Genomic DNA, 25,836 nt, shown 5'->3' on the forward strand with positions numbered 1-25,836 from the left:
CTTCTACGTATATACATAATGTAAATTTCATTCACACTCTAACCTATGATCACATTCATTTGTCTTGAGTCCTATTGGTTTAGAAATTCTGGGGAATAAGAGGTTAATTTTTCTGATTATATCCGAACATTAGAACTACTGATTGTCCTTCCCGTAATTCAGCATCTTTTCAAACTGTGGGCCAACAAATCAATATCTTATTAAAATAATAAGACTTGAATCTCTATTTGTTTTCTAGGATTTCCCTAATAAAGTACACAAACTGGGAGGCTTTAAACAACAGAAATGGACTTTCTCACAGTTCTGTAGGCTGGAAGTTTGAGATCATCGCAGCAGCTGAGCCGTGCTCCCTCCAAAGGGGCTACGGGAGGATCCGGCCTTGCTGCTTCCAGCTTCTGGCAGCTGGTGGCAGCATCACTCCAGTCCCCGCCTCCATCTTCAGGTGGCTGTCCTCCTCCTGTATCAGCCAAATTTTCCTCTTCTTACAAGGACAGCTTCCCTAATCTAGTATGACCCATCTTAATCATATCTGCAAACTCCCTATTTTCAAATAAGGTCACATTTACAGGTACTGAGGGTTAGGACTTCATCACCTTTTTGGGGAGACACAGCTCAACCCGTAACAATCTGCCCTCTGATTCCCAAAGTTGATTTCCTTCGCTTGTGCAAAATACATTTTCCCCCCATGTCAACATTTCCAAAAGTTTTAACACTTTCCACATCAACTCTTCTCACCATCTACATCATTTAAGTTACAGAGGAGGCCTACTGTGATTCATCCTGTGGCAAAATTTCTCTCCATGTGTGATCCTGTGAAACCAGACAAGTTAATTCGCTTTTAAAAGACAGTGGGGGCCAGGGGCAGGCATAGGACAGACAGTCCATTCCAAAAGAGAGAAAGGGGAAGGAAGAAAGGGATCATGGGTCCCACGCAAGTCTGAAACCCTGCAGGGAAAATCCCATTAGACTGCCTTCACTATTTCCCATCTAAAATTTTTAAATGAGCTACGCAAGAGTAAAAACAAGTTATCCGACAGAGAAACCAGAGTTAGAAGTGCAGGATGAATTTACCAAGAGGGTAGGTTAAAAGGGAAACTTCTCCCTCAGGCCTATGGTGGGCATTTCTTGTTTACTCAAGTACCTACCTACCATCTCTCAAAAAATAATGTCCACTGGAATTCGATTATGTCATGATATTGCCTGCCCCCGCGCCCCCAGTCACGGCAGGAGGGAAGCGCAACCCTAGCCTTTCTTTACTCTAGAGACAGGAGGCGCTATGCCGCGATGGTGGCGGAGAAAGCATGGGAGCCAGGCTCTTGCTCTCCGGACGTCCACGTGCCCAAGTCGAGGCGGCGCCCAGACCCGGAAGCAGGGCCGTCACGTGGGGCAGCGTGGGCCGCTGCCTTGGAAACGCAGAACGCGCGCTCCAGGTAAAAGTTGCTGCGCCCAGGACAGGGTTCTAACCGTGGAGGAAAGGACTGCTCCGGGACACCACGCTGTGCGCCGGAAAGCTGGGCAGAAAGCTGGGCGGAAAGCTGGGCGGCTTCGCAGCCAGAGCAGCGCCTCTGCGGCGCAGGCGGCGGGCCGGGGCAGCCTTGAAGCCGGGATCCGGCCCGAAGGGTCAGCACCAGCTCGCCTCCGGTGGGCGCCGCCTTCGATGTCATTCAATGTCAAGTTCCAGGGCAGTAGCTTGGACCCGTTTGGCGAGCGCGGAGTGAGTGGCGCAGGAGGAGCTCCCCTAGGTCCCCAAAGTAAGCCGGCCCCTGCTCCGCGCGGCCAGCGACACTCAGAGCGAGATTGTTTGGGCCTGGGAGGAGGCGGGCAGCGAACCCAACTTGTATAGTGGGGTCTTGTGTGCGCTCTCAGTGACAGGCAAGGTCACCTCTGCTATGAGGGGCCGGGTTTAGTGGTCTCCTCCCCAGAGTGTTGGATCTAGGAAATGCCTGCGTTAGCCCCTTGCTCCACGTGAATCTGAATAGTTCGTCCTGGCAGTGGCGGTGAATTCGGCCTGCCAGGACCCGCCCTCTGCCTACACTCAGCGGCACCCCGGCTAAAGCCCTTTAGCTTCACCGCTACAGGCCTGTCTTAAGAGGCCTCTTTATCCCTGTGCCTTCACAGGCGTCATCACGTGGTCTTTTTCCAAGGACAAGGCTGCCTGCAGTCAAGTAATGGTAATTTAATTGATACCTGAAATTCTGTCACCTGTTAATTTATTTCAAAGCTTTGGGCTTTCTTGTTTTGAAACACAAAACTCTGTTGAGACGAGTCTGACTTCGTATAGTGCCATGGAATTGGCCACTTTGATTTCTTACCCCAGGAAGTCACTAGATTGCATTGTTTGCTTCTTATTTATATGTACCATGCCTAGTGTCGTACCTGGCATTCAGTAGGCCTCAGTAATTGTTCAGTGAGCGAATGAAAGGTGAGAGGAAGGCAAGGTTGGAAAGGACTTACTGATGCATGTTCTACTTGGAGTTTGTACATTTTGTACATTTTGTCCATTTTAGTTAAGGATTACTTTTATTTTTGCCTTTCATTATACTGTATTGCCTTATAAAGAGGAGTCTGGGGTATTGTTGCACTGAGCTAAAGGGTGTATAATTCTTGTTTTATCTCCGTTATCAGCTTTGTCGATTTTAAAATTATTTTGTGTGAAATTTGCTACACCACCTTCCTTAAGGGTATGTAGTGTTGATATGAACATAGTTGGTGTGAGAACTGCTTGTAGGCGCTGAGCAGAAAGACGTGAGGGGAAGCCTGATTTTGGGTGGATGAGATATAACTAATTTTAGCTTTATTTTTCTCTTTTGTATATGATATTGGGCACTGATTTTCAAATTTTAGAGTTGGTTTTTGCCTTGGAAAGAAAGGTTTATTCAGTTTTTTAGCATTAGGGTCACTGGTAATCCGAGAGTTAGAATTCCCGAGAGCAATATGGGCAGCTTGTACTGGGAAGTGGAAGTAGTCTGTGCTTGAATCAGATTAAATCAGTATAAAGATGACGTTTGTGTTTGGTCCTGATTCTGCTTTCTCCCCCACTGACTTTCTTTTTTTTTTTTTTAATTTGTAATATATTTTGAAGAGCGATTACTAGCTTAACTTCATCCATCCCTTCTTGTAGCAACAGTAGGGCTTGTCAGGCCTGAAGGTTTACCTGTTGGTATTTCTGAAAATCTATGTGTTAAGCACCTACAAAGTGAATTAACAAAGCCTAGCGTCTGCTCCGGTCATTTGTTTCTTCCGTTGAGTTCCCCCCTGTGTTAGACGGTCTATTGGATAGCTAGTTAAAGAAATGAAGGGCAGGGCTCTTGGGTCTGGAAGCTCACCTTTTCAGGAGAGAAGACTTTCAAACAGATAAGTTGTAATAGAAAAGTATGGAAAAGTGTGGGCTTTACAGATGTACAGAGCGGGTTCGAGTTCTGTCTTTCCCAATATTAATTTGTGACCTCAAACAAGTTTTTTCTAACCTCTTAAAGCATGTATCCTGATCTATAAAAAATGATACTCTGTTGTGTAGGATTGTGTGATTTAAATGAGAACCTACGTAAAGTAGCAGGCACACTTCATGGTATGCCGTAGGTGCATATTAAATGCTTTCTTTCCCTGCCTTCCAGAGTGTGCTAACAAGTGTGATTGAATAGGTAACAAGAGAATGGTCATTCCCATTAGATCAGTGATTTTTGTTTTTATCAAGATATTGAAATGTCTTTGGAACGTATACAATTTGCTCCCAGTTTCAGCCTATGATTTTAATATGTTCATTAAATTTTTCTAAAATATCTGTTGCTTGATAGTCAACTCGTCCTCTCTATTTGGTAGTTGTAGAATAATTGGTACTATGTACTGAGATCTCACTGTGTCAGATGCTGTTGTTAGTACTTTACATATACTTAGTACCTGTGTCCATGCTATAAGGTATGTATCATCATTCCCATTGTACATGATGAAAAAAATATGAGGCCTAGGAGGAGAAATAACATGACCAGGGTTATAAGCTAATAATAATTATGGCTAACATCTGTAAATGCTCTGTGCCAAACACTGCTTTATATCTATCTATCTATATATATATAATTTCATTTAATCCTTGTGGCCACTCTTAGGTTCTGTAGAAGTGACAGAGCTGATTTTGAACCCATACCATTCAGTTTTTGTTTTTTGGAAAATAATTAAAAATTGAAAAAAAATTGGCCAGGCGCAGTGGCTCAAGCCTGTAATCCCAGCACTTTGGGAGGCTGAGGCGGGCGGATCACCTGAGGTCAGGAGTTCGAGACCAGTCTGACCAACATGGTGAAACCCCGTCTCTACTAAAAATACAAAAATTAGCCGGGCGTGGTGGTGCATACCTATAATCCCAGCTACTCAGGAGGCTGAGGCAGGAGAATCGCTTGAACTCGGGAGGCGGAGGTTGCAGTGAGCTGAAATCACGCCACTGCACTCCAGCCTGGGTGACAGTGTGGGACTCTGTCTCAAAAAAAAAATGGAAGAAAAATGATGTTCTGAAATCATTTTTGGTGTAATGTATGTGGGGTGATATGAGGAGTATGATAGTGGTATCCGTGATCACAGGTATAACATGATACACCAATGAAAGCCAAGATCTCCTTTATGATAAAAGTAATTTTAGTAAATATAAAAAAAGCACAATTTTGAATTTTGGTTATAAATGAGACGTATTCTTTGGTTCTAAGGGTCTTTTTGGAGTTCCTGAGCTGAGTGCCCCGGAAGGATTTCATGCTGCACAAGAAAAAGCCTTCAGAAAGACAGAATTGCTTGTGGGCCGTGCGTGTTCCACCCCACCTGGGCCCCAGACCGTGCTGATCTTCGATGAGCTCTCGGATTCCTTGTGCAGAGTGGCCGACTTGGTAAGATGCTTTGCCTCAGACTTGAAGCTACCTCTCTTTCAACCTGTTAAAATTTAAGTGAAATTTATCCTTTGTTGTTTACTATTAATATTAGATTATAAAGTTAAAAATGTCTGAAACTATTTGAGATCCATTGGGTATAATTTTTTGTGATGAAATACGTCATTAGGAATGGGAAAATGTTATAGGAAAAGGTGACATTTAGAACTTGTACTTTAATATGTATATTTAATAAAATATACCTGTAATATATAATGAATGAATGATTACTAATATGGCAAATATTTGCTATATTTGGGTAATACATATTTACATATATATTCATTTGACAGAGATTCTTTATTTATGAAAGCTTCTGCCAAAATTCTAAGAACACTTTATGTGTGCATTTACAACAAAATTCCTCTTTATCTTTTTTTTTTTTTTTTTAATAGAGACAGCATCTCCCTGTGTTGCCCGGGCTGGTCTTGAACTCCTAGCCCCAAGTGAACTTCCTGCCTTGGCCTCCCAAAGTGCTGGGATTATAAGTGTGAGCCACTTCTTTTTCAGAAGAGGTGTGAAAACCAGTTTTAATAAACCTTTTCAGGAATGCTTTTTTTTTTTTTTAATTAAAAACCAAGTTTTCACATCAAAATGATTATAAAGTCTTTTTTTTTTTAACATTTTAAATTTGAAATAGAAGTGTATACCTAGATCTCTTCACCAACTAGGAAATCCATTGCTGAGATAGCAAAATTTTCTTTTTCTTTTTATTTTATTTTTAATTTTTGTGGGTACATGTATATATTCATGAGGTACATGAGATGTTTTGATAGAGGCATGCAATGCATACTAATGACATCAGGGAAAATGGGGTATCCATCCCCTCAAGCATTTATCCCTTGTGTTACAAACAATCCAATTGTACTCTTTGTTATTTTAAAATCTACAATTAAATTATTATTGACTGTAGTCACCCTGTTGTGCTATCAAATAGTAGGTCTTAGTCATTCTTCCTGTTTTTTTGTACCCATTAGCCATCCCCACCTCCCCCATACCACCCTGCTACCCTACCCAGCCTCTGGTAACCATCCTTCTACTCTTTATTTCCATGATTCAATTGTATCTATTTTTAGGTCCCACAAATGAGTGAGAACATGTGATGTTTGTCTTTCTGTGCCTGACTTATTTCACTTAACATAATGACCATCCATGTTGTTGCAAATGACACAATCTCATTCTTTTTTTTTTTTTGAGATGGAGTTTTATTCTTGTTGCCCAGGCTAGAGTACAATGGTGCAGTCCAAGCTCAACCTCCACCTCCTGAGTTCCAAGCAGTTCCCCTCTCTCAGCCTCCCAAGTAGCTGGGATTACAGACATGCGCCACCATGCCCAACTAAATTTTTTGTATTTTTAGTAGAGACAGGGTTTCACCATGTTGGCCAGGATGGATGGTCTCGATCTCCTGACCTCGTGATCCACCCACCTCTGCCTCCCAAAGTGCTGGGATTACAGGTGTGAGCCACCACGCCTGGCAATAATCTCATTCTTTTTTATAGCTGAATAGCACTCTATTGTAAGTACCACATTTTCTTTGTCCATTCATCTGTTCATGGACACGTGGGTTGCTTCCTCATCTTGGATGTTGTGAACAGAGCTGCAACAAACATGGAAGTGCAGATATCTCTTTGATTTGCTCATTTCCAGGAAGCAAGATTTTCTGTCAGCCTGAAGGAGCCGACTCTTGGTTACTCATGTCAAGGAAAGCGGCACACACAATTTAAATAGTGATCATTTATGATCTTGTCTACATAGTATTAAACTACATAGGTTTTTCCCTCACAGTCAGTCAATGTTGAGCACCTACTGTGTGCCAGACACTGTCTAGGCACCAGGGATACATGCAGGAATGAAACAGACACAATCTCTGACTTAATGGAGTTTATACTCTGGCATTAACTTGTTTTTGAAAATTTAGGCTGTGGTCCATTTCTATAGCCTAGTTAGCTGAAGAAGGTTTACCTGGATGAGCTGAGGTAACCTTCTCAGCATATCTCCATTTTCACAAGAGGGAAGAAAGGCACTGGGTGATGAAGGGATGTGCCCCACTGTCACCTGGCCAGCATGTGGTGCAGTTGGGCTGCCAGCCCAGGTCGAGCTCCTCTTCTTTCTCCTGTTCCAACCATTTCAGGGCTGGCTGGCTGCTCAGGTCTCATGGACCCTTACCTGGAAAGGTTGCAAAGTTTGTTAGCCTCTCCATCTTTAAAAAAAATGTACTTGTTTTTAAAATTATTATACAGTAAAATTGACTTCTGTTGGAGGATGGTACAGTTCTATGCATTTTAACTCGTGTAAATTTGTGCAGCCCTCACCACAATCAGGATACAAAGCTATTCCATCAACATCCAAAAATCTCCCTGTATAGTCACACCCACCCCTCCCCACTAACCTCTGGCAACCACTGATCTGTTCTCTCTCCCTATAGTTTTGCCTTTTCTAGAATGTCACATAAGTGGAATCCTGTATACCTTTGACTGACTTCTTTCACCCAGCATAACTCCTCCCCATCTTTTTTTTTTTTCCTTTTTTGGAAAATTTCCTTCCACCCATACACCTGACTTGAGCATTAACACCTTTCAGATGATTATATGTTCACCACAAGCTTCCCGCTCTTAAGGAAGCCGATAAAGTATCTTATTGTAAAGGGTTTTTCTCTGGAGTGAAGTTGCAGGTTCTGGGTAGTTCTGTTGTACTGGGTTTTTGTTCTGTGCCTCCAGTATGTGCATAGGAAATGCGTCTTTGAATGATGGGGGAGCCGTGGAAATGCACTGCTCCAAAGGAGGTTTCATACCCTGTTCACCTAATTGTGTCACTGAAATCAGAAAAGGAAAATCTGTGTCAGTGAATTTCACTATTCAAGTGCAGTCAACCCTCCAGATTTGGGCATCTGTGGAGTCAACCAATCTTGGATCAAAAATATTTGGAAAAAAAAATTGCATTGATGCTGAACATGTACAGACTTTTTTCCTTGTCACTGTTCCATGAAACAATACAATGTAACAGCTATTTACATATTATTTACATTCACTAGGTATTACAAGTAATCTAGAGACGATTCAATGTATGGGTTGTGCTGTGTGTCGGTTATATGATTCGATGTATGGGGTGTGCTGTGTGTCGGTTATATGCAAGTACTACACCATTTTATATCAGAGACTTGAGCATCTGTGGATTTGGGTATCTGTGGGAAGATCTAACCATTGCCCACTGATACTGAGGGGTGACTGTTGGTGTGGCTGTCACAAATCCCAGAATTTACTGTGTATTTGTTGTCTTAGTCTTCATCTTAATCAGTATTCTAGGATTTTTTTCTACATTTTTGCTTTTGGTCTTCACTAAAATATTTTAACTTCTGTACCCTATATTTTGTCTTATTTTGACATTTTTAATATTATGTATAATATCTCATTTTGAAAACTTAAAAAAAAACTGTGATTTATATATGTAGTTCTCTGGGTAAAAAAGAACCTTTCTCCTTTTTGAATTTTTAAGATATTACCTATCAGTAATGTTAGTACTATTATAAGGCAATCGTTTTATAAACTTTTTCACCAAATAGTCATTTTGTTTTCTTTGTTTTCAACACAGTTTTTGTGTAACAGAACTGTTTTCCTCATCACTATTACAAATTTTTAATATGTATGCTAGTGTTTTGAATTTTAATATTATTATAAATTCACAACATGTAGATTAGTAATTTGTAAAAAAAAAAATGTAAATTTACATAACTCATTTTTCAGATACTTTGGTACTAATGTTATTTTATCGTTACCAATTCTTACAACAAATATACCAAACTATGGATTTAAATGTTTTGGCATTAAAAACTATTTGATAATAAAATTAGGAAATTTTACCTTGTGGTGATTTTATTTCATGTTATAGTCACACATCTTCTTGGCAAATAAAATATGTAGTGTTTTGTAGTTTCTCTGCTTTTTGTTACAATTGACATGAAAATGAAAAGTTAGTTTTACATCATTTTATCTTTTAAAAAAGTTGTTGCTCATTTTAATTTCTAATGATTTAAGTAGCAGCAGCAGTAGTAGTTGTACACAGTATTACATGGAGACTGAACTCATATTTTATTAAAAGAATTATAAAGAGACTGTGCCTTTGTTTTCTGCACAAAGACTAGAACGTAGTTATAGACTAAAGTGTAGTTAAATGAGTTTTGAAACTATACTATGTGTCAGTTAAAGAAAACAAGCCTTTAAGAGTTGTTTTCTGGAGGTAGGTTAACCTGTGAGAACCATACTGCAAAGAATTTTAGCCAGAAAGTTGTAGAATATTTGAAACCAATGTCTGCTCTTTTGATTTAATAAAGGGTTAGGAAGATTTTGCTTGGTGTTTATATTTGAAGGAGAAAAACTTTTCTGAAACAAAGTTAATAAAATTTTTTTTTTTGGAATGAAACAAACTTGGTTTCAAGGAATAACAATTAAATGTTCAGAAAGAAGCTGCTTTGCTTTACTCGCTTAGGAAAAAGTCAATAATGGAAATGCATAGGCCAAGCCAATGGCACCTCTTAAAACCCAGTTTTCATTTTCGCCCCCAGATCCTGGAAGAAAGCTTCCCATCAAATTCCCTTTTGGTTTCGTCTTTCCCCTTTATTAGGCTGATTTTGTGAAAATCGCTCACCCTGAGCCAGCATTCAGAGAAGCTGCGGAAGAAGCTTGTAGAAGTATTGGCACCATGGTGGAGAAGTACGTGCTGTTCCCCTCCCCACCTCCATGCCAAGTCCTGGGTGATCCGGTCGCATGGACTTGAGCCGTAGGCAGTTTTGTCCATAGCGCTTGTCCCCCGCCCAGCAGGGTGGGAGGTGTGTGTGACCAGGGGTGGCCGGAGGGAGGGCTCAGGACAGGCCATTGGCTCACCTCGCAGGCGGGCACTGGGCCTCAGGGCTGGTCGTCTGTTCTCTCAGTCATTTCCTTGTCTGTAAATGGGGTCATAAAGTTAACCCTGCCTCAGGGTCCTTGTGACGGTTAAATGAGATCAATGTAAAGGTGTCACTTGATAATCTGAGATGACAGACACCCAGGATTCTTGTCATCACCATTATCACTTACCTTAAATAAGGGCTTTTTAGTGTCCTAGTGGCAAATTGGACTTACTAGATTATCGCTGGATGAAATTGCTGTTGCATCGATGGCTGTGGGCCACAGGGCGAGAAGCCAAAATGCTCTATAAACAGTGTCCTTGTAGCCCCCGTGGAGTTGGAATTAGGGGAGGCCTCCTGTAAAAGTCTGTGGGAGAGCTGGAGCAGGCTCTGGCTGAGGCTGTGATGGAGTGAATTATTTTAAAGTGATTTTGGGGTAAATGTAAATGTTTTTAAGCCACTTATGAGAGCTCCATAGTGCTTGTTAAAATAACTGAATGGTGGACAGCGCTGTATTCCAACACACTTAGCTGCATGGCACCATGCCAGGCAGTGTATAGAGCGAGGCCTGGGCTCGCCAGCATGGATTTACAACAGGGAAAAGGGGGTAACACGATAAGACGATTTCCTATATCAGAAATTGTTGGAGGAGGAGAGTGATGGCTTTTCTGGTTAGACGAGGCTTCCTTGGAAGACCCAATGCTTCAGGATGTGCAGCTGCTGCTTTTCCCCAGGTCGCCAACATTTGTTCACCTTGGCACAATCGTGTGTGACTTTCCCATAGCCGCTGAAAACCAACTTGCGTAATGGGATAGAACTGGGCCCTGCAGAGTGCAGGCACTGGGCATGCTGACAGGGCTGAAAGTGAGGACTCCCTGGGAGAAAGCTTTGCCTCTCGGGGAAAGGCCCCTGGAAAGGAGTCAGCAGTGGGCTGCCTGCTCGAGGCGCTCTGCACGCTGTGTCCTGCCGAATTAGACATGGGCTGGTCTCATGGACAAGCACTCTTCATTTTGTGGGAGGACAAATACAGACTGAAATATGGGCTTTATCTCAGGGTCTTCCAACATAAAACATACTGGGAGATTTCCTTAAACCTCTGCAGTGAGGGCAGTGCGGGCAGCCTCTGAGCTGCTATTCCTTTGCCATGGAATGGCTCCGTGGGTGAGCAGGTTAGGAGGAGGTAGGCCTCCACACTCACTCTCTCCCTGACTTCTGGGATCCATGTGTGGGAGTCTGGCCCTTCTTGCTGAGTGTTTTTAGATGAGTAATGACTACCTCTGTTTCACTAGTATTTGGGAAGGCCCATGTGAATGGTAACAGAAACCCTTCGATTGATGTGAATCTTCAGTGTTTTTATTGTGAACCAGCTGAGGAACAGGAGTATCCTTGAGTCTCTGAGTAGGAACTGGTGGGTGGTTCTTATAAGAAAGAGATGAACCTGAACTATAAGGAAGCTTATAATAGAGTTATTTTCTATTACTTTTTCCTCATCTAGTTTTCTTTTGACATTTTAGACCATTAGGACACCTTGACCAAGCTCTAGGGGAAAGCGGGGAGAGAGGAAAAAGAAAATAATAAAGCCTCTTGATACAGACTATGTTTGAAGTTTCATTCCTCAAACATGTGAACTTGTGCAGGCAATACAGCAAGAGAGACACGGGAATGATAAAGAAGGATAAGATGTGAAAGATACAGTCTAACTGCTAATATTGTTTCGTGTATGTACCTTTTAATAAGAGTAAAGCTTCCCGGCTAAGTTGGGTTGGGGCTCTTGATGGTGGAATCTCAGATATCAGCTAGTACAAGAGAAAGTGGAGCCAGGGGTGGGTGGGCTGGGAATGGCATTCAACCAGGCTGGGGACTTGCTGGAAAGGCAAATTCTCAGGCTGTATTCCAGGACTACTCGGGATTGGTCCCAGTGCTGTTTTAACCAACCCTCCAGGTGATTCTGAGCACTCGCTAGTTGGAGAACCACTGGGTTAGGGAGCTAAGGTCTCTCAAGTCTGCTTGAGAAGGGCTGCCACAACCACCAGTGAAGGAGATGGGTTGAGTGATTGCCCAGGGGCACTTGGCTGGTACCAGGAAGGGTGTGGATTTGAGTCCAAGCCTTCCAATTCTAAGTCCAGGGACTTTTATACTCTGCCAAATAATACTAGAAACAAACAAAATCTCCTGTCTCCCCTGACCTTTTAAATTTAACATGTGAATTCACTTAACTCCATAAAAACAATAAACTACACTTGGGTCTTTAATATATAAAACAGAACAAACTGTTTAACACCGTGAGAAGATTCAGCTCCCTCACTTGAGCTAATATTGTTAATTTAGTTTTGTTGAGGGAATTAGCCACCTCTTGCTTTGATGGATTCTCTTCTTTCTACCCTACCCTGCCCAGCATGAGGAATAATCTCTAGTCCTGCAGTGGTGTATAGCTCTGTCTGTTCTGTGCTCTTCTGTCTATTCTGGGATGAGACTGGACTTTCTTGTCTTTTGTTCAGGCAGGAGCAATGGCATTGAAAAGTTGAAAGAAAAATAAAGTCAGCAGGGGATAGACTTTTGAGATTCTAGCTTTTGAAGCCAAACAGATTGATCTAAGGAATTCAGTCTTTTTCTGATTCTTTGTATTGTTAACATCGTCTTTGCCTGCATGTTGAGTGACTTCTGGCCACCGAGGGGCAGCACTTCAGCCTATGGCCATGTGGGAGGCATTTTCTTCCTTTTGGCTGAAGCTTTGGGTAGGATGGGAGGTAGGGAAGGTGGGGAGTGGGTGGCACAACCCTCTGTCTGTAGCATTTAACCCACACAGTGGGCTTGGTGACATCCTAGTGACTTGATGTATTCCACCCCTAGAATCCAACCTTTCGTGTCATTATGGCCAGACATTATACACTCAGGGCATAAATATGCTGCACATAGAAGCTATAGGGAAACGATACTGGGGAGATCCATTCCGTAATAATTGTGACTTGACCAGTTAGAAATATTACCCAGGGACAAGCATTCTTAGAAATGTTTGACCATTAAGGTTCTTAAACCATTAAGAACCACCACTTTTTCTTAAAGTTCTTTCCCACCAGTATATATTTTAACACATCTTTTAAATTCCCATAGTAAGTGCTAATTCCCTAGTTACCAACTTACTTTAGAATCTAGTTATTCTGCCTGTCTAGGCTCATGCCCATCTAGAGCTGCATGCTTTCATGTGGTAGCCACTAGCCACATGTGGCTATTTAAGTTTGAATTAATTAAAATTAAGTACAATTTAAAGTTCAGTTCTTGGGCCACACTAGCCACATTTCAAGTACTCAGTAGTTCGATGTGGCTAGTGGCTGGACAGTGCAGGTGTGTAATATTCCCATCATTTGAACACACCGCCCTAGAACTCTGAAGACTACATAATGTAGAAATAAATATTTAATATAGGTGCTGGTTAGGATAGGTTTGATAGGAGCAAAGGACACGAGAAGACACTATAAATTGTAAGAGAGGTATACGTAGTGGGTGGGAATAGCTGAAATTTGCCAAATTTATCAAATTTGCTGACCCATTTGAAAGGTGTGGCTTAAAGATGTACTTTTCACTCATGACCAGCTCAGTTGAGTTGGGGAGGTTCTGCCTTTCACCATGGACTCCAAGTTCTTCATTTGGGCTGGGCATGGTGGCTCATGCCTGTAATCCAGCACTTTGGGAGGCCAAGACAGGCAGATCACTTGAGCCCAGGAGTTCAAGGCCAGCTTAGGCAACATGGTGAAACCTCCTCTTTACAAAAAATACAAACATTAGCCGGGAGTGGTGGCATGCGACTGTAGTGTCAGCTACTTGGGAGGCTGAGGTGGGAGGATAGCTTGAACCTGGGAGGTCAAGGTTGCAGTGAGCTGTGATCATGCTACAGCATTCCAGCCTGGGTGACAAAGTGATACTTCGTCTCGAAAAATAAATAAATAAGTTAAAGTCCTTTTTTGATACTCTGCATCCTGACAGCTAATGATAACAGACATAGAGTGTGGATGATAATTCTGTAGGACATCAATTTTGCCCACATTTTATTGGGCAGAACTCCTTACATAGCCTCACTTAGATTAGAAAAAGTAAAAAAAAAAAAAAAAAAAAAAAAATAGTTTTCCTGGTGCCCAGAGGGAAAATGAAATGTTTTGATGAACATGTAGAATGGTTTCTGCCATAGGTTTTATGACTCATGAATGGTTAGGAAACATTGCCATGGGCATCCATGTGTGAAAGGGTATGTTTTGCAGAGTATCATGATTTAGTTTGTCAGGCCAGCTGGGTCACAGGGGAATTTTTAGAATGGAGTCAGAGTGATAGCATATTTCTCTAAAACAATCTTGAAAGATTCTGATTTCTCTAGGAGATCTCTCTAGCAAGATTTGTGGGGCTTAGCATTCTGTGTTCTCCCAACATCTTTCATCACTAAAACTCTGGAGGAGAAAAAAATATCAGGAAGATTCCAAGTACTTGCCACTCTCTGAGTGAGAATAACTACCTTGAGGAACATGAAGAAGACATCTTTCGCAGTATTTTTTCTACAGTTTTGGAGGACAGGGTGTGGGTCTAGAGTTACCTCAAACTTGAAAGTGAGAATTGAACCATGCTTCTGACAGCACCGCCTAAAGGAAGTGAGGTGTTTTAACTTGGTTACTTGGCATTTGGTATTTGTCTGTTTGTTCCATAAAAACTTTTGGAAGTGTTGGTAGATGTAGCTAACATTTGGTCTACTGCTATAAAGGATGTCAAGACCTCCAGTCAGATTTGTGGTTTTCCATTACCTGGGTACCACAGGAAGTCCTCACCTGAGGGGACTACTCATAAGATGACTTTTGTCCTTCACAAGATGCATCCTTACATCCCCTCATTGCCTCCAGCCCACTAGTTAAGGTCCATTATCTGCAAAACCCCAGAGAAGGACATGAAGTCCCATTGCAAAGACAGTTGATGGAAGCTCTTCACCAAGTATTTGATGACTGGTTTACTCATCAGGAGTTGAAGGGCCTAATTCTTACCAGGAGAAGTCAGAGAAACACATATGGGAGTGGATCTTGAGAGTGTTGGGTCAGGAGGTGTGGATATTATACATAAGAGTGACTAGGGAAGGTCTACTGACTCTATCCTATAATTCACTGTCCTCAAAAGGACAATTGTGCCTATCCTAATAATGCTGGTCAGAGGTTTCTTGAAGCTTGGATAAGATGACAGCCTATAGTCAATGAGGGAAAGATGCCATATTTGCCATGGCATGGTATTGAGGAAGGAGTCAGACAGTCCAGGGAAGATTTATTATGCAAGACCAGAGACCCTGATCTTGTTCCCTATGAGGCCAAGAGGACATGCCCTTTGTACAAAAACAAGAAACTCACTGGTGAGGGGCCACCAGCATTGTTGGGAATCTCACTAGTGATTGTCTTCCATGGTCTATGGTTCACAGTAGGAAATGCTGCCACAGAACTGACCTCTCTAATATTACTGAAGATGAAGATATTTTGGAGTAGCAGAGGCCAAGTCGCAGCATTTGGCCATCAAAGTGAATATGACCACCACAAAGTGAATATGACTACCATATGGCAGCAAGGCCAAGGTGCCAGCCAGCGTGTTGTACACATAGGGTATTTCTAGAGGAAAGATAGATGAGTACCCACTGTGAATATTTCTTGACTTGTGTAACCAGAAAAAATATTAAAGAGAAGGTAAGCTGAAATCTGATGTCTGCTGCCAAAAAGAAAAATGATAATCCCTCACCTAGCTCCCAGATTTGAGTCAGTTCTCGGGCCCCTGGCCTAGTGATTGAAGGGGAGGCTGGGCCGCCTTGAAAAAGAACCCTGCAGTGCCACAAACCTTCCCCCAAAGGGACCTGTGTAACTTTACACTAAGAAAATGGAAATATACAGAGTTTTCAGGGTATACAGGGTCTAACCTTACAATGACATCAGCAGAACCTGAAATGCCATGATGACAGCTAGTTAGGATGGGAAATCATGGAGGCAGGTGATAAATGGAGTTCTTGTCAAGGCAGGCTCAGCAGTGATGATGAGGGTGTTAAGGCTCACCCTGTCGTTGCTTCCTCAGTTCCAGTGTGCTTAATTGGAAAGGATAGACTGAGCAGCTGGTAGAGCCCTCACGTTTTGCTTCCTGACCTGTGAAATAAGAACCAGGAAGGAAGAAACAAATGGAAACCCAGAAAGTGCCCATTCCCACTTAAGACAGCAAATCAAAGCAATACCCTATTCCAGTGGAATGGCTGAGATCGATGCCACGCTCAAGAACTTAGCAAATGCAGGGGTGGTCATCCTCATCATATCCCCATTCAGTCCGTCTACATGGTCTCTGCAAAAAACAAGTGGATTTTCATGAATAACAGCAGACTACCGGAACGTTATCTAAGTTGCAGTCCCAATTGTATGTGCTACCGAATTGGATGTGGTATCTTTACTGGAACAGAGCAGCACAGCCTTTGGTTGCTGGGTTGTGGCTATCCATCTGGCAAACAAGTCATCTTCGAACCTCCTCAGCAAGCATGGTCAAGATCAGTTCTGTCTCATTAAGAAAGGATATGAGTACACATTCACTGTCTTTCCCCAAGGCTATATGTATTCTCTTTCTCTCTGTCACCTTGACATATCATGCTGGTATACTATGTTGTTGACATTATGCTAATTGGACTTGGTGAACAGAAAGTGGCCGGTACTCTGGATGTCATAGTAAAACACATGAAGGTAAAACATAAATCATTTACAGTATCAAAGTCCTGCCATATTGGTGAAGATTTTAGGAGTCCCATGGTTTGCAGCATCCTAAGGTAAACAATTACCCCTATGAAAAGGTATATTTTTTGGTGGGCCACTTTGAATTTTAGGAGGCAGCCAATATTGTGCTTGAGATTATTTCTTTGACTCATTTCTTGGGTCATTAAAAGTCTACCAGTTTTGAGTGGAACCCAAAGCAGAAGAAAACTGCAGAAATTCTAGGCTTCAGGACAACATACTCTGCTGTTGAGGCCATATAATTCAACAGATCCAACAGTGCTCGGGGTATCCATGGTAGAAAAGGATGGTATGGGAAATCTTGGACAAACCCTAATAGATTTGCGGTACAGAATGGGTAGGGTTCTGGAGAAAGGCATTTCTACTGCATTCAAGAGACTATTTATTGTTTAATTACTCACCACTCAAAAAAACAGCTTCTGATGTGATAAGGGGTCAAGAGAGATCAAGAACCTGAAAGTGGTACATCCAGTGATTATATGATACGAGTTTACTGTTACGAGCTGGACATTGTCAGATCCAACAAGGTGATAAGGTATGATGGAAATGGTATATTCAGGACCAGATCTGAGCAAGTCCAGAAGGTATAGGGTGGCCCAGAGCTCCATGTCACCTACCTCTGCTGTCCTGACATGTCTCTCAGCTCACATCTATAAATATGGGGGCAGGAGTGAGGGAACTCTATGATTCACTGATGAAGGAGGAACAACACAGCTTATTCCTGGTTCGTGGATGGATTGGTTTGGATAATCAATGCTGCCTGAGAGTGGATAGCTGTCAACACTACCACTCAACTCAGTGGTGGCCCTGAAGGACAATGATGAGGAGAAACCCTCCTAGAGGGTAGAGCTGTGAGCAGTATGCTTGTTTGTCCACTTTGTATGCCAGAAGTGGTATGAGGTAAGGGTATATATGGACTTCCATGTAGTGGCAAATAACTTGGCTGGTCTTGGTCTGGGGTTTAGAAGGGGCGAGTTTAGATGATCAGAGACAAAGTGGTCTGGGAAGAAGCATGTAGATGAATTGTTGGAAGTGGCCGCAAAATGTGCAGATCTTTGTGTCTCACATCATTGCCACTAGAGAAGATTTGGCATAGACAGGACACTCACTAAGCAGGTAGATGGAGGAACCGGCTGACTGGCTGGTAGATGTCAGTCATCTCTGCCCCCAGCCACCCCAATGCTTGTACAATAGATCCTTGAGTGGAGAGTGGCCATAGTGGCCGGGAAGGCCATTATTCAAGGCCTCATCCGTCATCCAGCATGAACTCCTTTTCACCAAGACAGTTGGTAAATTTATTATTTATTTATTACCAAATAAATAAATGTATTAGATCTAAAAAATCTATTAGATAGATAAATGTATTACATACAGGATTTTAGAGCTGACAATGTGAGGTATAATATATAAAAGCTTAGAAAGGCGTAGGGAGACATCTATCTTTTTCCTTTGCATTGACAGCATGTGCTTGCATCAGCTGTGTGTGTGTGTGTGTGTGTGTGTGTCTGTGTGTGTGTGTGTCTGTGTGTGTGTGTGTGTGGACTGCAGAAAGAAATCACTACATCCAGACTGTGCTATAATATTTTTTCTCTTATTGGTAGGGGCTAAATCAGTCTCCCCTCCCCGTGCAAGAAAGAGATGTTGAAATCTTAACTCTCGGTACCTCAGAACTGACTTCATTAGGAAACAGGATTGTTGCAAATGTATACTTAAATTAAGATGAGGTCATACTGGGGTAGGGTGGGCCCTGGTCTGACATGACTGATGTCCTTACAGAAAGACAGCCACAGGCTGGGCACGGTGGCTCACGCCTGTAATCCCAACACTTTGGGAGGCCAAGGCGAGTGAATCACGAGGTCAGGAGTTTGAGACCAGCCTGGCCAAGATGGTGAAACCCAGTCTCTACTAAAAATACAAAAAAATTAGTTGGGCGTGGTGGCAGGCACTTGTAATCCCAGCTACTCGGGAGGCTGAGGCAAGAGAATCACCTGAACCTGGGAGGCAGAGGTTGCAGTGAGCTGAGATTGCACCACTGCACTCTAGCCAGGGCAACAGAGCAAGACTCTGTCTCAAGGTGCTGGGATTGCAGACGGAGTCTCGCTCACTCAGTGCTCAATGTTGCTCAGGCTGGAGTGCAGTGGCATGATCTCAGCTCGCTACAACCTCCACCTCCCAGCCGCCTGCCTTGGCCTCCTAAAGTGCTAAGATTACAGCCTCTGCCCCGCCGCCACCCAGTCTAGGAAGTGAGGAGCGTCTCTGCCTGGCCGCCCATCGTCTGGGATGTGAGGAGCCCCTCTGCCTGGCCGTCCCGTCTGGGAAGTGAGGAGCGCCTCTGCCCAGCCGCCATCCCGTATAGGAAGTGAGGAGCATCTCTGCCTGGCTGCCCATCGTCTGGGATGTGAGGAGCACCTCTGCCCAGCCACCCTGTCTGGGAAGTGAGGAGCACCTCTGCCCAGCCACCCTGTCTGGGAAGTGAGGAGCACCTCTGCCCAGCCGCCCTGTCTGGGAGGTGAGGAGCGCCTCTGCCTGGCCACCACCTCATCTGGGAGGAAGTGAGGAGCACCTCTGCCCGGCCGCCCCATCTGGGAGGTGAGGAGCGCCTCTGCCTGGCTGCCACCCCGTCTGGGAGGAAGTGAGGAGCGCCTCTGCCCGGCCACCCCATCTGGGAGGTGAGGAGCGTCTCTGCCCGGCCGCCCCATCTGGGAAGTGAGGAGCGCCTCTGCCTGGCTGCCATCCCATCTGGGAGGAAGTGAGGAGTGCCTCTGCCTGGCTGCCATCCCATCTGGGAGGAAGTGAGGAGTGCCTCTGCCCGGCTGCCCCGTCTGGGAAGTGAGGAGCGCCTCTGCCTGGCCGCCCATCGTCTGGGAGGTGAGGAGCGCCTCTGCCCAGCCACCCCGTCTGGGAAGTGAGGAGCGCCTCTGCCCGGCAGCCCCGTCTGGGAGGTGAGGAGCGCCTCTGCCTGGCTGCCACCCCGTCTGGGAGGAAGTGAGGAGGGCCTCTGCCTGGCCGCCCCGTCTGGGAAGTGAGGAGCGCCTCTGCCCGGCCACCCCGTCTGGGAGGTGAGGAGCGCCTCTGCCTGGCTGCCCCATCTGGGAAGTGAGGAGCGCCTCTGCCCGGCCGCCCCATCTGGGAAGTGAGGAGCCCCTCTGCCCGGCCGCCCTGTCTGGGAAGTGAGGAGCACCTCTGCCTGGCTGCCACCCCGTCTGGGAGGAAGTGAGGAGCGCCTCTGCCTGGCCGCCCCGTCTGGGAAGTGAGGAGCGTCTCTGCCCGGCCTCCCCGTCTGGGAAGTGAGGAGCCCCTCTGCCCGGCCGCCCTGTCTGGGAGGTGAGGAGAGCCTCTGCCCGGCCACCCTGTCTGGGAGGTGTACCCAACAGCTCTGAAGAGACAGCGACCATCGGGAGCGGGCCATGAGGTCAATGGCGGTTTTGTTGAAAAGAAGCGGGGGAAGTGTGCGGAAAGGAAGGAGAGATCAGATTGTTGCTGTGTCTGTGTAGAAAGAGGTGGGCATAGGAGACTCCATTTTGTTCTGACTGGGAGAAATTCTTCTGCCTTGGGATGCTGTTGATCTATGGGCTTTCCCCCAGCCCCCTGCTCTCTGAAACATGTGCTGTGTCAACTCAGGGTTAAATGGATTAAGGGCAGTGCAAGATGTGCTTTGTTAAACAGATGCTTGAAGGCAGCATGCTCTTTAATAGTCATCACCACTCCCTAATCTCAAGTACCCAGGGGCACAAACACTGCAGAAGGCCGCAGGGACCTCTGCCTAGGAAAACCAGAGACCTTTGTTCATGTGTTTATCTCCTGACCTTCTCTCCACTATTATCCTATGACCCTCCCATATCCCCCTCTCCGAGAAACACCCAGGAATCATCAATAAATACTTCATAAAAAAAAAATTTTTTTTCTGGAATTCACATTTTAAAAGTAAAAAACCCAACAGGTGAATTTAACTTTTATTTAACTCAATATATCTAAAATACCAAATATCATTTTAATATATAATAAATATAAAATTACTAGACTCTTTTACAGTTTTTGGCCTTATGGCTTTGAAACGTGGTGTGTAATTTAAGCTTATAGCACATCTCAATTTGGACTATCGCATTTCAAGGCTCGGTAGTCACCTGTCATTAATGGCTACTGTATTGGGCATTAAAAATCTAAGAACTTGTCTTCTGTAGTTTTCCTACATAGGGAGATAATTTCTGGGCAGTCTGTTGTCAGTATATGGCCCTTTGAAAATGATGCCTAGTTGTTATTGAAACAGAATAAATTGGCCATTGGGCATTTGGTACAAAAAGAGAAAAAAAAAAAAAAAAGAGGCATTGGGGGCTAAGCAGTGAAAAAAATCTAAGCACCTACACTCAAGGAGTTTATAGTCAAAGTGACTGAAATACAAATAAACTAGCAGTTCTAACAGTGAGAAAAGCTTAGGGTTCTGGGAGTGGGGGAGTGATGAAAAAATGCGTATCATATGATAGGTGCACAATCAATACTTAAATGAATTTATGTGTTGTAAAAATGATCAATAAATTGAATCAACAACACACCAGGCCCCTTCCTGCCACAGAATAAAACAAAAAACAAAAAAAAAAAAACAAAAAACAAAACAAAACAAAAAACAGTCAAAACAGTCAGGAGGTTTCTTGAGTCTCCTGATATCATCAGCTCAATGAAATGGTACAGGTCTCAGGTGACACTGGACGGGAGGTGTTTGTGGTCTCAGAAAATCATCAACTGGAGAAGGTGGAACAGGTACCAGAAGAAACTCGGGAGGTGTCTTGAGGCTCAGAGAATCATCAACTGGAGAAGGTGGAAGGGGTGTGAAAAAACAGTCGGGAGGTTCCTTGGGTCTCCTAAAATCATCAGCTCAAGGAAATGCTACAGGTCCCAGGCGACGACGCTTGATGGGAGGTGCCTCTGGTGTGAGAAAATCATCAACTGGAGGTGGAAGGGGTACCAGAAGACACTTGGGAGGTGTCTTCAGGCTCAGAGAATCATCAACTGGAGAAGGTGGAAGGGCTGTGAAAAAACACTCGGGATGTTCCTTGGGTCTCCTAAAATCATCAGCTCGAGGAAATGCTACAGGTCCCAGGCGACGACGCTTGATGGGAGGTGCCTCTGGTGTGAGAAAATCATCAACTGGAGGTGGAAGGGGTACCAGAAGACACTCGGGAGGTGTCTTCAGGCTCAGAGAATCATCAACTGGAGAAGCTGGAACGGGTGCGAAAAAACAGTCAGGAGGTTTCTTGAGTCTCCTGATATCATCAGCTCGATGAAATGGTACAGGTCTCAGGTGACACTGGACGGGAGGTGTTTGTGGTCTCAGAAAATCATCAACTGGAGAAGGTGGAAGGGGTACCAGAAGACACTCGGGAGGTGTCTTCAGGCTCAGAGAATCATCAACTGGAGAAGGTGGAAGTGGTACGAAAAAACAGTCGGGAGGTTCCTTGGGTCTCCTAAAATCATCAGCTCGAGGAAATGCTACAGGTCCCAGGCGACGACGCTTGATGGGAGGTGCCTGTGGTGTGAGAAAATCATCAACTGGAGAAGGTGGAAGGGGTACCAGAAGACACTCGGGAGGTGTCTTCAGGCTCAGAGAATCATCAACTGGAGAAGGTGGAAGGGGTGCGAAAAAACAGTCAGGAGGTTTCTTGAGTCTCCTGATATCATCAGCTCGATGAAATGGTACAGGTCTCAGGTGACACTGGACGGGAGGTGTTTGTGGTCTCAGAAAATCATCAACTGGAGAAGGTGGAAGGGGTACCAGAAGACACTCGGGAGGTGTCTTCAGGCTCAGAGAATCATCAACTGGAGAAGGGGAAATTGGTATGAAAAGACCCTCGGGAGGTGTCTTGAGTCTCGGAAAATCATCAGCTCGAGGAAGTGGTTCAGGTCCCAGGGCACAGTCGTCTTGAGGTGTCTCTCTTTTCAGAAAATCATCAGTTGTAGAATGTGGTTGAGGTCCTAGTGGACACTGTAGTCGAGAAAGAGTCAGCGGTCTCAGACACCCTTTAACTGATGGACGTGGTTGACCTCTCAGATCACACTGTATAGGAGGAGGTGGCTTGTGGCCCATCCTTTTTCTTAAAGTTTCAGCTGGGAGGTAGGGCCAGTAGGGCAATCCTGAGGAATGATGGTGCTCCACTGCCGCCATCCTGACCTGTAGGGCCAAAGGAGGAAATGTTTTCACACATATTCATTTGATGGACAAAATTACCGCCACCAACACAGGCTGCACCTTCTGTTGCTGGTGATAGATTTTTGCACCTTTCCACCCTCCAGGTTTCAAAATAGCAGTATCAGTGTCATAATATCACCCTTCCACTGAGTACTGCCCACAGCTGGGGAGTAAAGAAAAGTCATTGGGACACACTGTTGTCTCCACATGTCACTGTGTCTGTTTGCAAATGTAGGCAGGCTGGGGTCCTGCCCCAGGGAAGACAGAGTCATGACAGATTCATAACAGATTAACAAAGAAGCATGTTTGAGACACAGGAGTGTCTATGTCTATCCTCATTCCTCCCTCACAGCCATCACCAGAGCATGTTTCTTGCACCAGGTCAACAGAGAGTAAGAGAGGCATGAAAAGCCCATTGTCCACACATGTTGCAGCTTCTTTTTGGAGAATGTTTTCCAGGCCTTTTATGTTCTGTCTCTGATTCTCAGAACTCTGCAAGGTCAGTGTGACCACCCTGCTCCAAATCTAAGAAAACAGAGGTTTCCAGAGGAAGGAGAAATTGTGCCCAGGGTCACACAGCTTGCAAGAGGCAGAGTGGAAGTAGATTCCAGCTCTGCCTGCGGGACCCTCTCATTTCCCCTCTGTTTCCCTTCTTGACAAAGGATCTTCTTCACTCTGGAGGTGCCACCCATGAGAACAAAGAGCTCTGGAGAGATGTGGATTCCTGAAGAGCTTCAGGGGAACTGGGAGAGGGATTTCTGACAGAACAATCTTACCTCAAGAAGTCAGTTAGACATGGCTGTAATATTTCTTTTCACTCCCAGGTAATACCAAATTGTAAGTGCACTAGGACATAAAGAATACTTTTGTCCATGGAAAAATGAGGTGAGAATTCTAAACAAAGCAAGTTTGAAAACTGTGTTTCACTTCAAGTGTACAAGTCCCATCATGTGTAATCATAGGACTCGGCAGCTTTTCAAGGTACAGAGGCCACAGAAGAACCAGCTTAGCTGAGCATCATTTAAGGCCTTCATTTGGAATTGTCCCTGTAGGTAATAAGTTACATTCACTCTTCACTAATTTACAGTCAGGGCCTATTTGCTATTACAAATATGGAAGCTCTGACACTTAGAATATTAGATCAGGGGCCCCATTGGGTGGGTATGAAAGTGTTTTTGCACAACACGGTTACCAACAGGGATGGGACTGTGATGAACTATGGAATTGGCCTTGTCAAAGAGCATTCAAAATTGCACAAAGCACAAATTAATGTTAGATTAATGCGTTTTCACTATTTTCACTTCTGGGAATACAGCAGATATTTCAAACGTTAATCACCTACATTATAGCAGAATGCAAACAAAATCACAGCAAAAGAAAATCCCACATATTTCGGAAATGAGACCCCACAACATCTTGGGTAAGGTGGATCAGTCAGAGTTCACCGCGCCATGAGACCTACAGTACTGGAGGTCAGTGGTGCCTCCTCGTGTTATTTCTGGAAACAGAACAGTAAAAGCCCTTCAGCCCTCGGTCCCTGAGCTTTTATGGATTCTGGAGGTGCCACCAACGATGATCAGCTGGGAATGGAGAAGCCTGAAAGCTCATGGAGAAGATTTTGCTTCTCAAGAAGTCGAGACAGAAAAGACACCACAGAACCCACAGAGCAGAGGCCAGGCCAGGAGAGGGCATTGTCGGAAAAGACCAAAGTGTCCTGATATAAGAAGAGTGAAAACGTCCCCAGCATTTACCTTTGTCTTCTCTGTGTTTTCAGCTGGGACGCCGTTGCTGTTCCTCATGGGAACCGAATGATGTCCTGAATCTGCTAAGGGCCAGAGAAGGGAATGGGGCTAAATCTGGCTTGCATGTTCTGTGCAGAATAAGAAACCCTCCACACCCTCCGCTGCCATCTCACTCTCTGCCACACAGGTCCCTTACCAGAGGCACAGGGTTTATTGACCACATGCCTCAGAGGACTCTGGAGCCCTCTGGAGCCTCATCCTTGAGGAAGATACCACAGAGCCCTGGTCCAGGGGTATTCTTAACTCTCAACAGGCTGTGAACAGGTCGGGCTCTAACCAGCTGGAAATGAGCTCTAAATCAGTACATATCAGAGGAAATCACTCATCATGTGAGCACAGACTCAAAATTAAAATAGGAACAGCCATGGTTGGAAGAATATCAATAAACCCTGGACAGGAACAGCACTGCTCCTCTTCTTCAAGCCATAGGGACATTTAAAATTCTGTGGATTCATAGTTAATCTAACTTTCATACCTGGCCAGGTATTATCAATACTTATGAACAGAAATGGACATAAAGAGATGAACAGTCATGAGAAAAGGTAAGAGCTACAGAAATTAGCTGGAAAGTTTTAGGGTTACACTTCAAATGTTAGAGGAGTAGGATTACATAGAAATTTAACTTACTAATGGAATTATATAGTTGACAATAAACAACTTAAACAAAAAGAATGAAGGAAGTTCCAAAAAGTGTAAATAAATGCTTCTTTTCTTAAAGCAGATCTCAAGCTACAATATTGATCCATGAAGACACGGCCAGAAAATCTCTGCTCTCATCAGCACATGTGGCTCCCATTCTAAAGTGCTATTGTTGTTTTCTCAAGTGAAAGAATAATAAATCCTTCACACTGAGTCAAGGTGGAAATGGGAGCTGGCCCATCTGCCTTCTAGGTTCATCTCCTCAGTTAAAAGTAACCAAGACATCAGGGTGGGGCAACGTCCACAGTCAGTGGAGCGGCCTGAGCTCCACCATTCACAGGGGACTAGCCAAGAGCCATTCAGCTCGGGCACCTGAGAAAGATAGGGTCCTGCCACCCAGCGAGAGAACTGTTCTCTTTATAAGTGCTTGGAATTGTTTCCAGGAAACATAACAATCACCCCACCCGAGCCCTCATCCCCAAAAGGAGAAGCAGGATGTGTGGATTGTGCAGGAGAAATTAAGCGGCTGCCTCACAGCAAGCTCCTACCCCTCCAGAAAGGGTTCTCTAGGCCCGGTCGTCCCTGGACTGGCTCCTGACTCATGTGTCTCTCTGGCACTCTCTGCTTTTGCCTCATTCGACACCTAGAAGACAGAGAA

General features: G+C 44.3%; 2 protein-coding genes across 4 annotated transcripts in view; one reads left to right on the top strand and one right to left on the bottom strand.

Moving 5' to 3' along the window:
* The first annotated feature begins 1,156 nt into the window (after positions 1–1,156).
* LOC129011933 (mitochondrial intermediate peptidase-like) lies at positions 1,157–13,898 on the top strand. 3 transcript variants are annotated; one of them, XM_063650609.1, is made up of 4 exons: positions 1,157–1,751; positions 2,119–2,165; positions 4,692–4,865; positions 9,522–13,898. In XM_063650609.1, the coding sequence occupies exons 1-4, from the start codon at positions 1,277–1,279 to the stop codon at positions 9,672–9,674; spliced, it is 849 nt and encodes a 282-aa protein (XP_063506679.1). In that variant the 5' UTR covers positions 1,157–1,276; the 3' UTR covers positions 9,675–13,898. The 3 variants fall into 3 exon arrangements, with proteins under 3 accessions (XP_063506679.1, XP_063506681.1, XP_063506680.1); XM_063650611.1 differs by lacking the exon at positions 9,522–13,898 and adding an exon at positions 5,300–8,760; XM_063650610.1 differs by lacking the exon at positions 2,119–2,165 and having other exon boundaries at positions 1,157–1,714; positions 9,522–11,375.
* LOC129011868 (nuclear pore complex-interacting protein family member B12-like) overlaps positions 10,456–25,836 on the bottom strand; it is a 29,594-nt gene continuing 14,213 nt past the window's right edge. Inside the window, exons 8-11 of the mRNA XM_054447208.2 lie at positions 25,727–25,821; positions 24,489–24,562; positions 21,562–22,719; positions 10,456–10,746 (exon numbers count right to left, since the gene is read on the bottom strand). Coding sequence (XP_054303183.2) covers positions 10,456–10,746; positions 21,562–22,719; positions 24,489–24,562; positions 25,727–25,821 — 1,618 coding nt within the window. The remainder of the gene's footprint in view (positions 10,747–21,561; positions 22,720–24,488; positions 24,563–25,726; positions 25,822–25,836) is intronic.

The sequence above is a fragment of the Pongo pygmaeus genome, chromosome 14 (genome assembly GCF_028885625.2).
Source record: "Pongo pygmaeus isolate AG05252 chromosome 14, NHGRI_mPonPyg2-v2.0_pri, whole genome shotgun sequence".
Classification (NCBI taxonomy): Eukaryota; Metazoa; Chordata; class Mammalia; order Primates; family Hominidae; genus Pongo; species Pongo pygmaeus.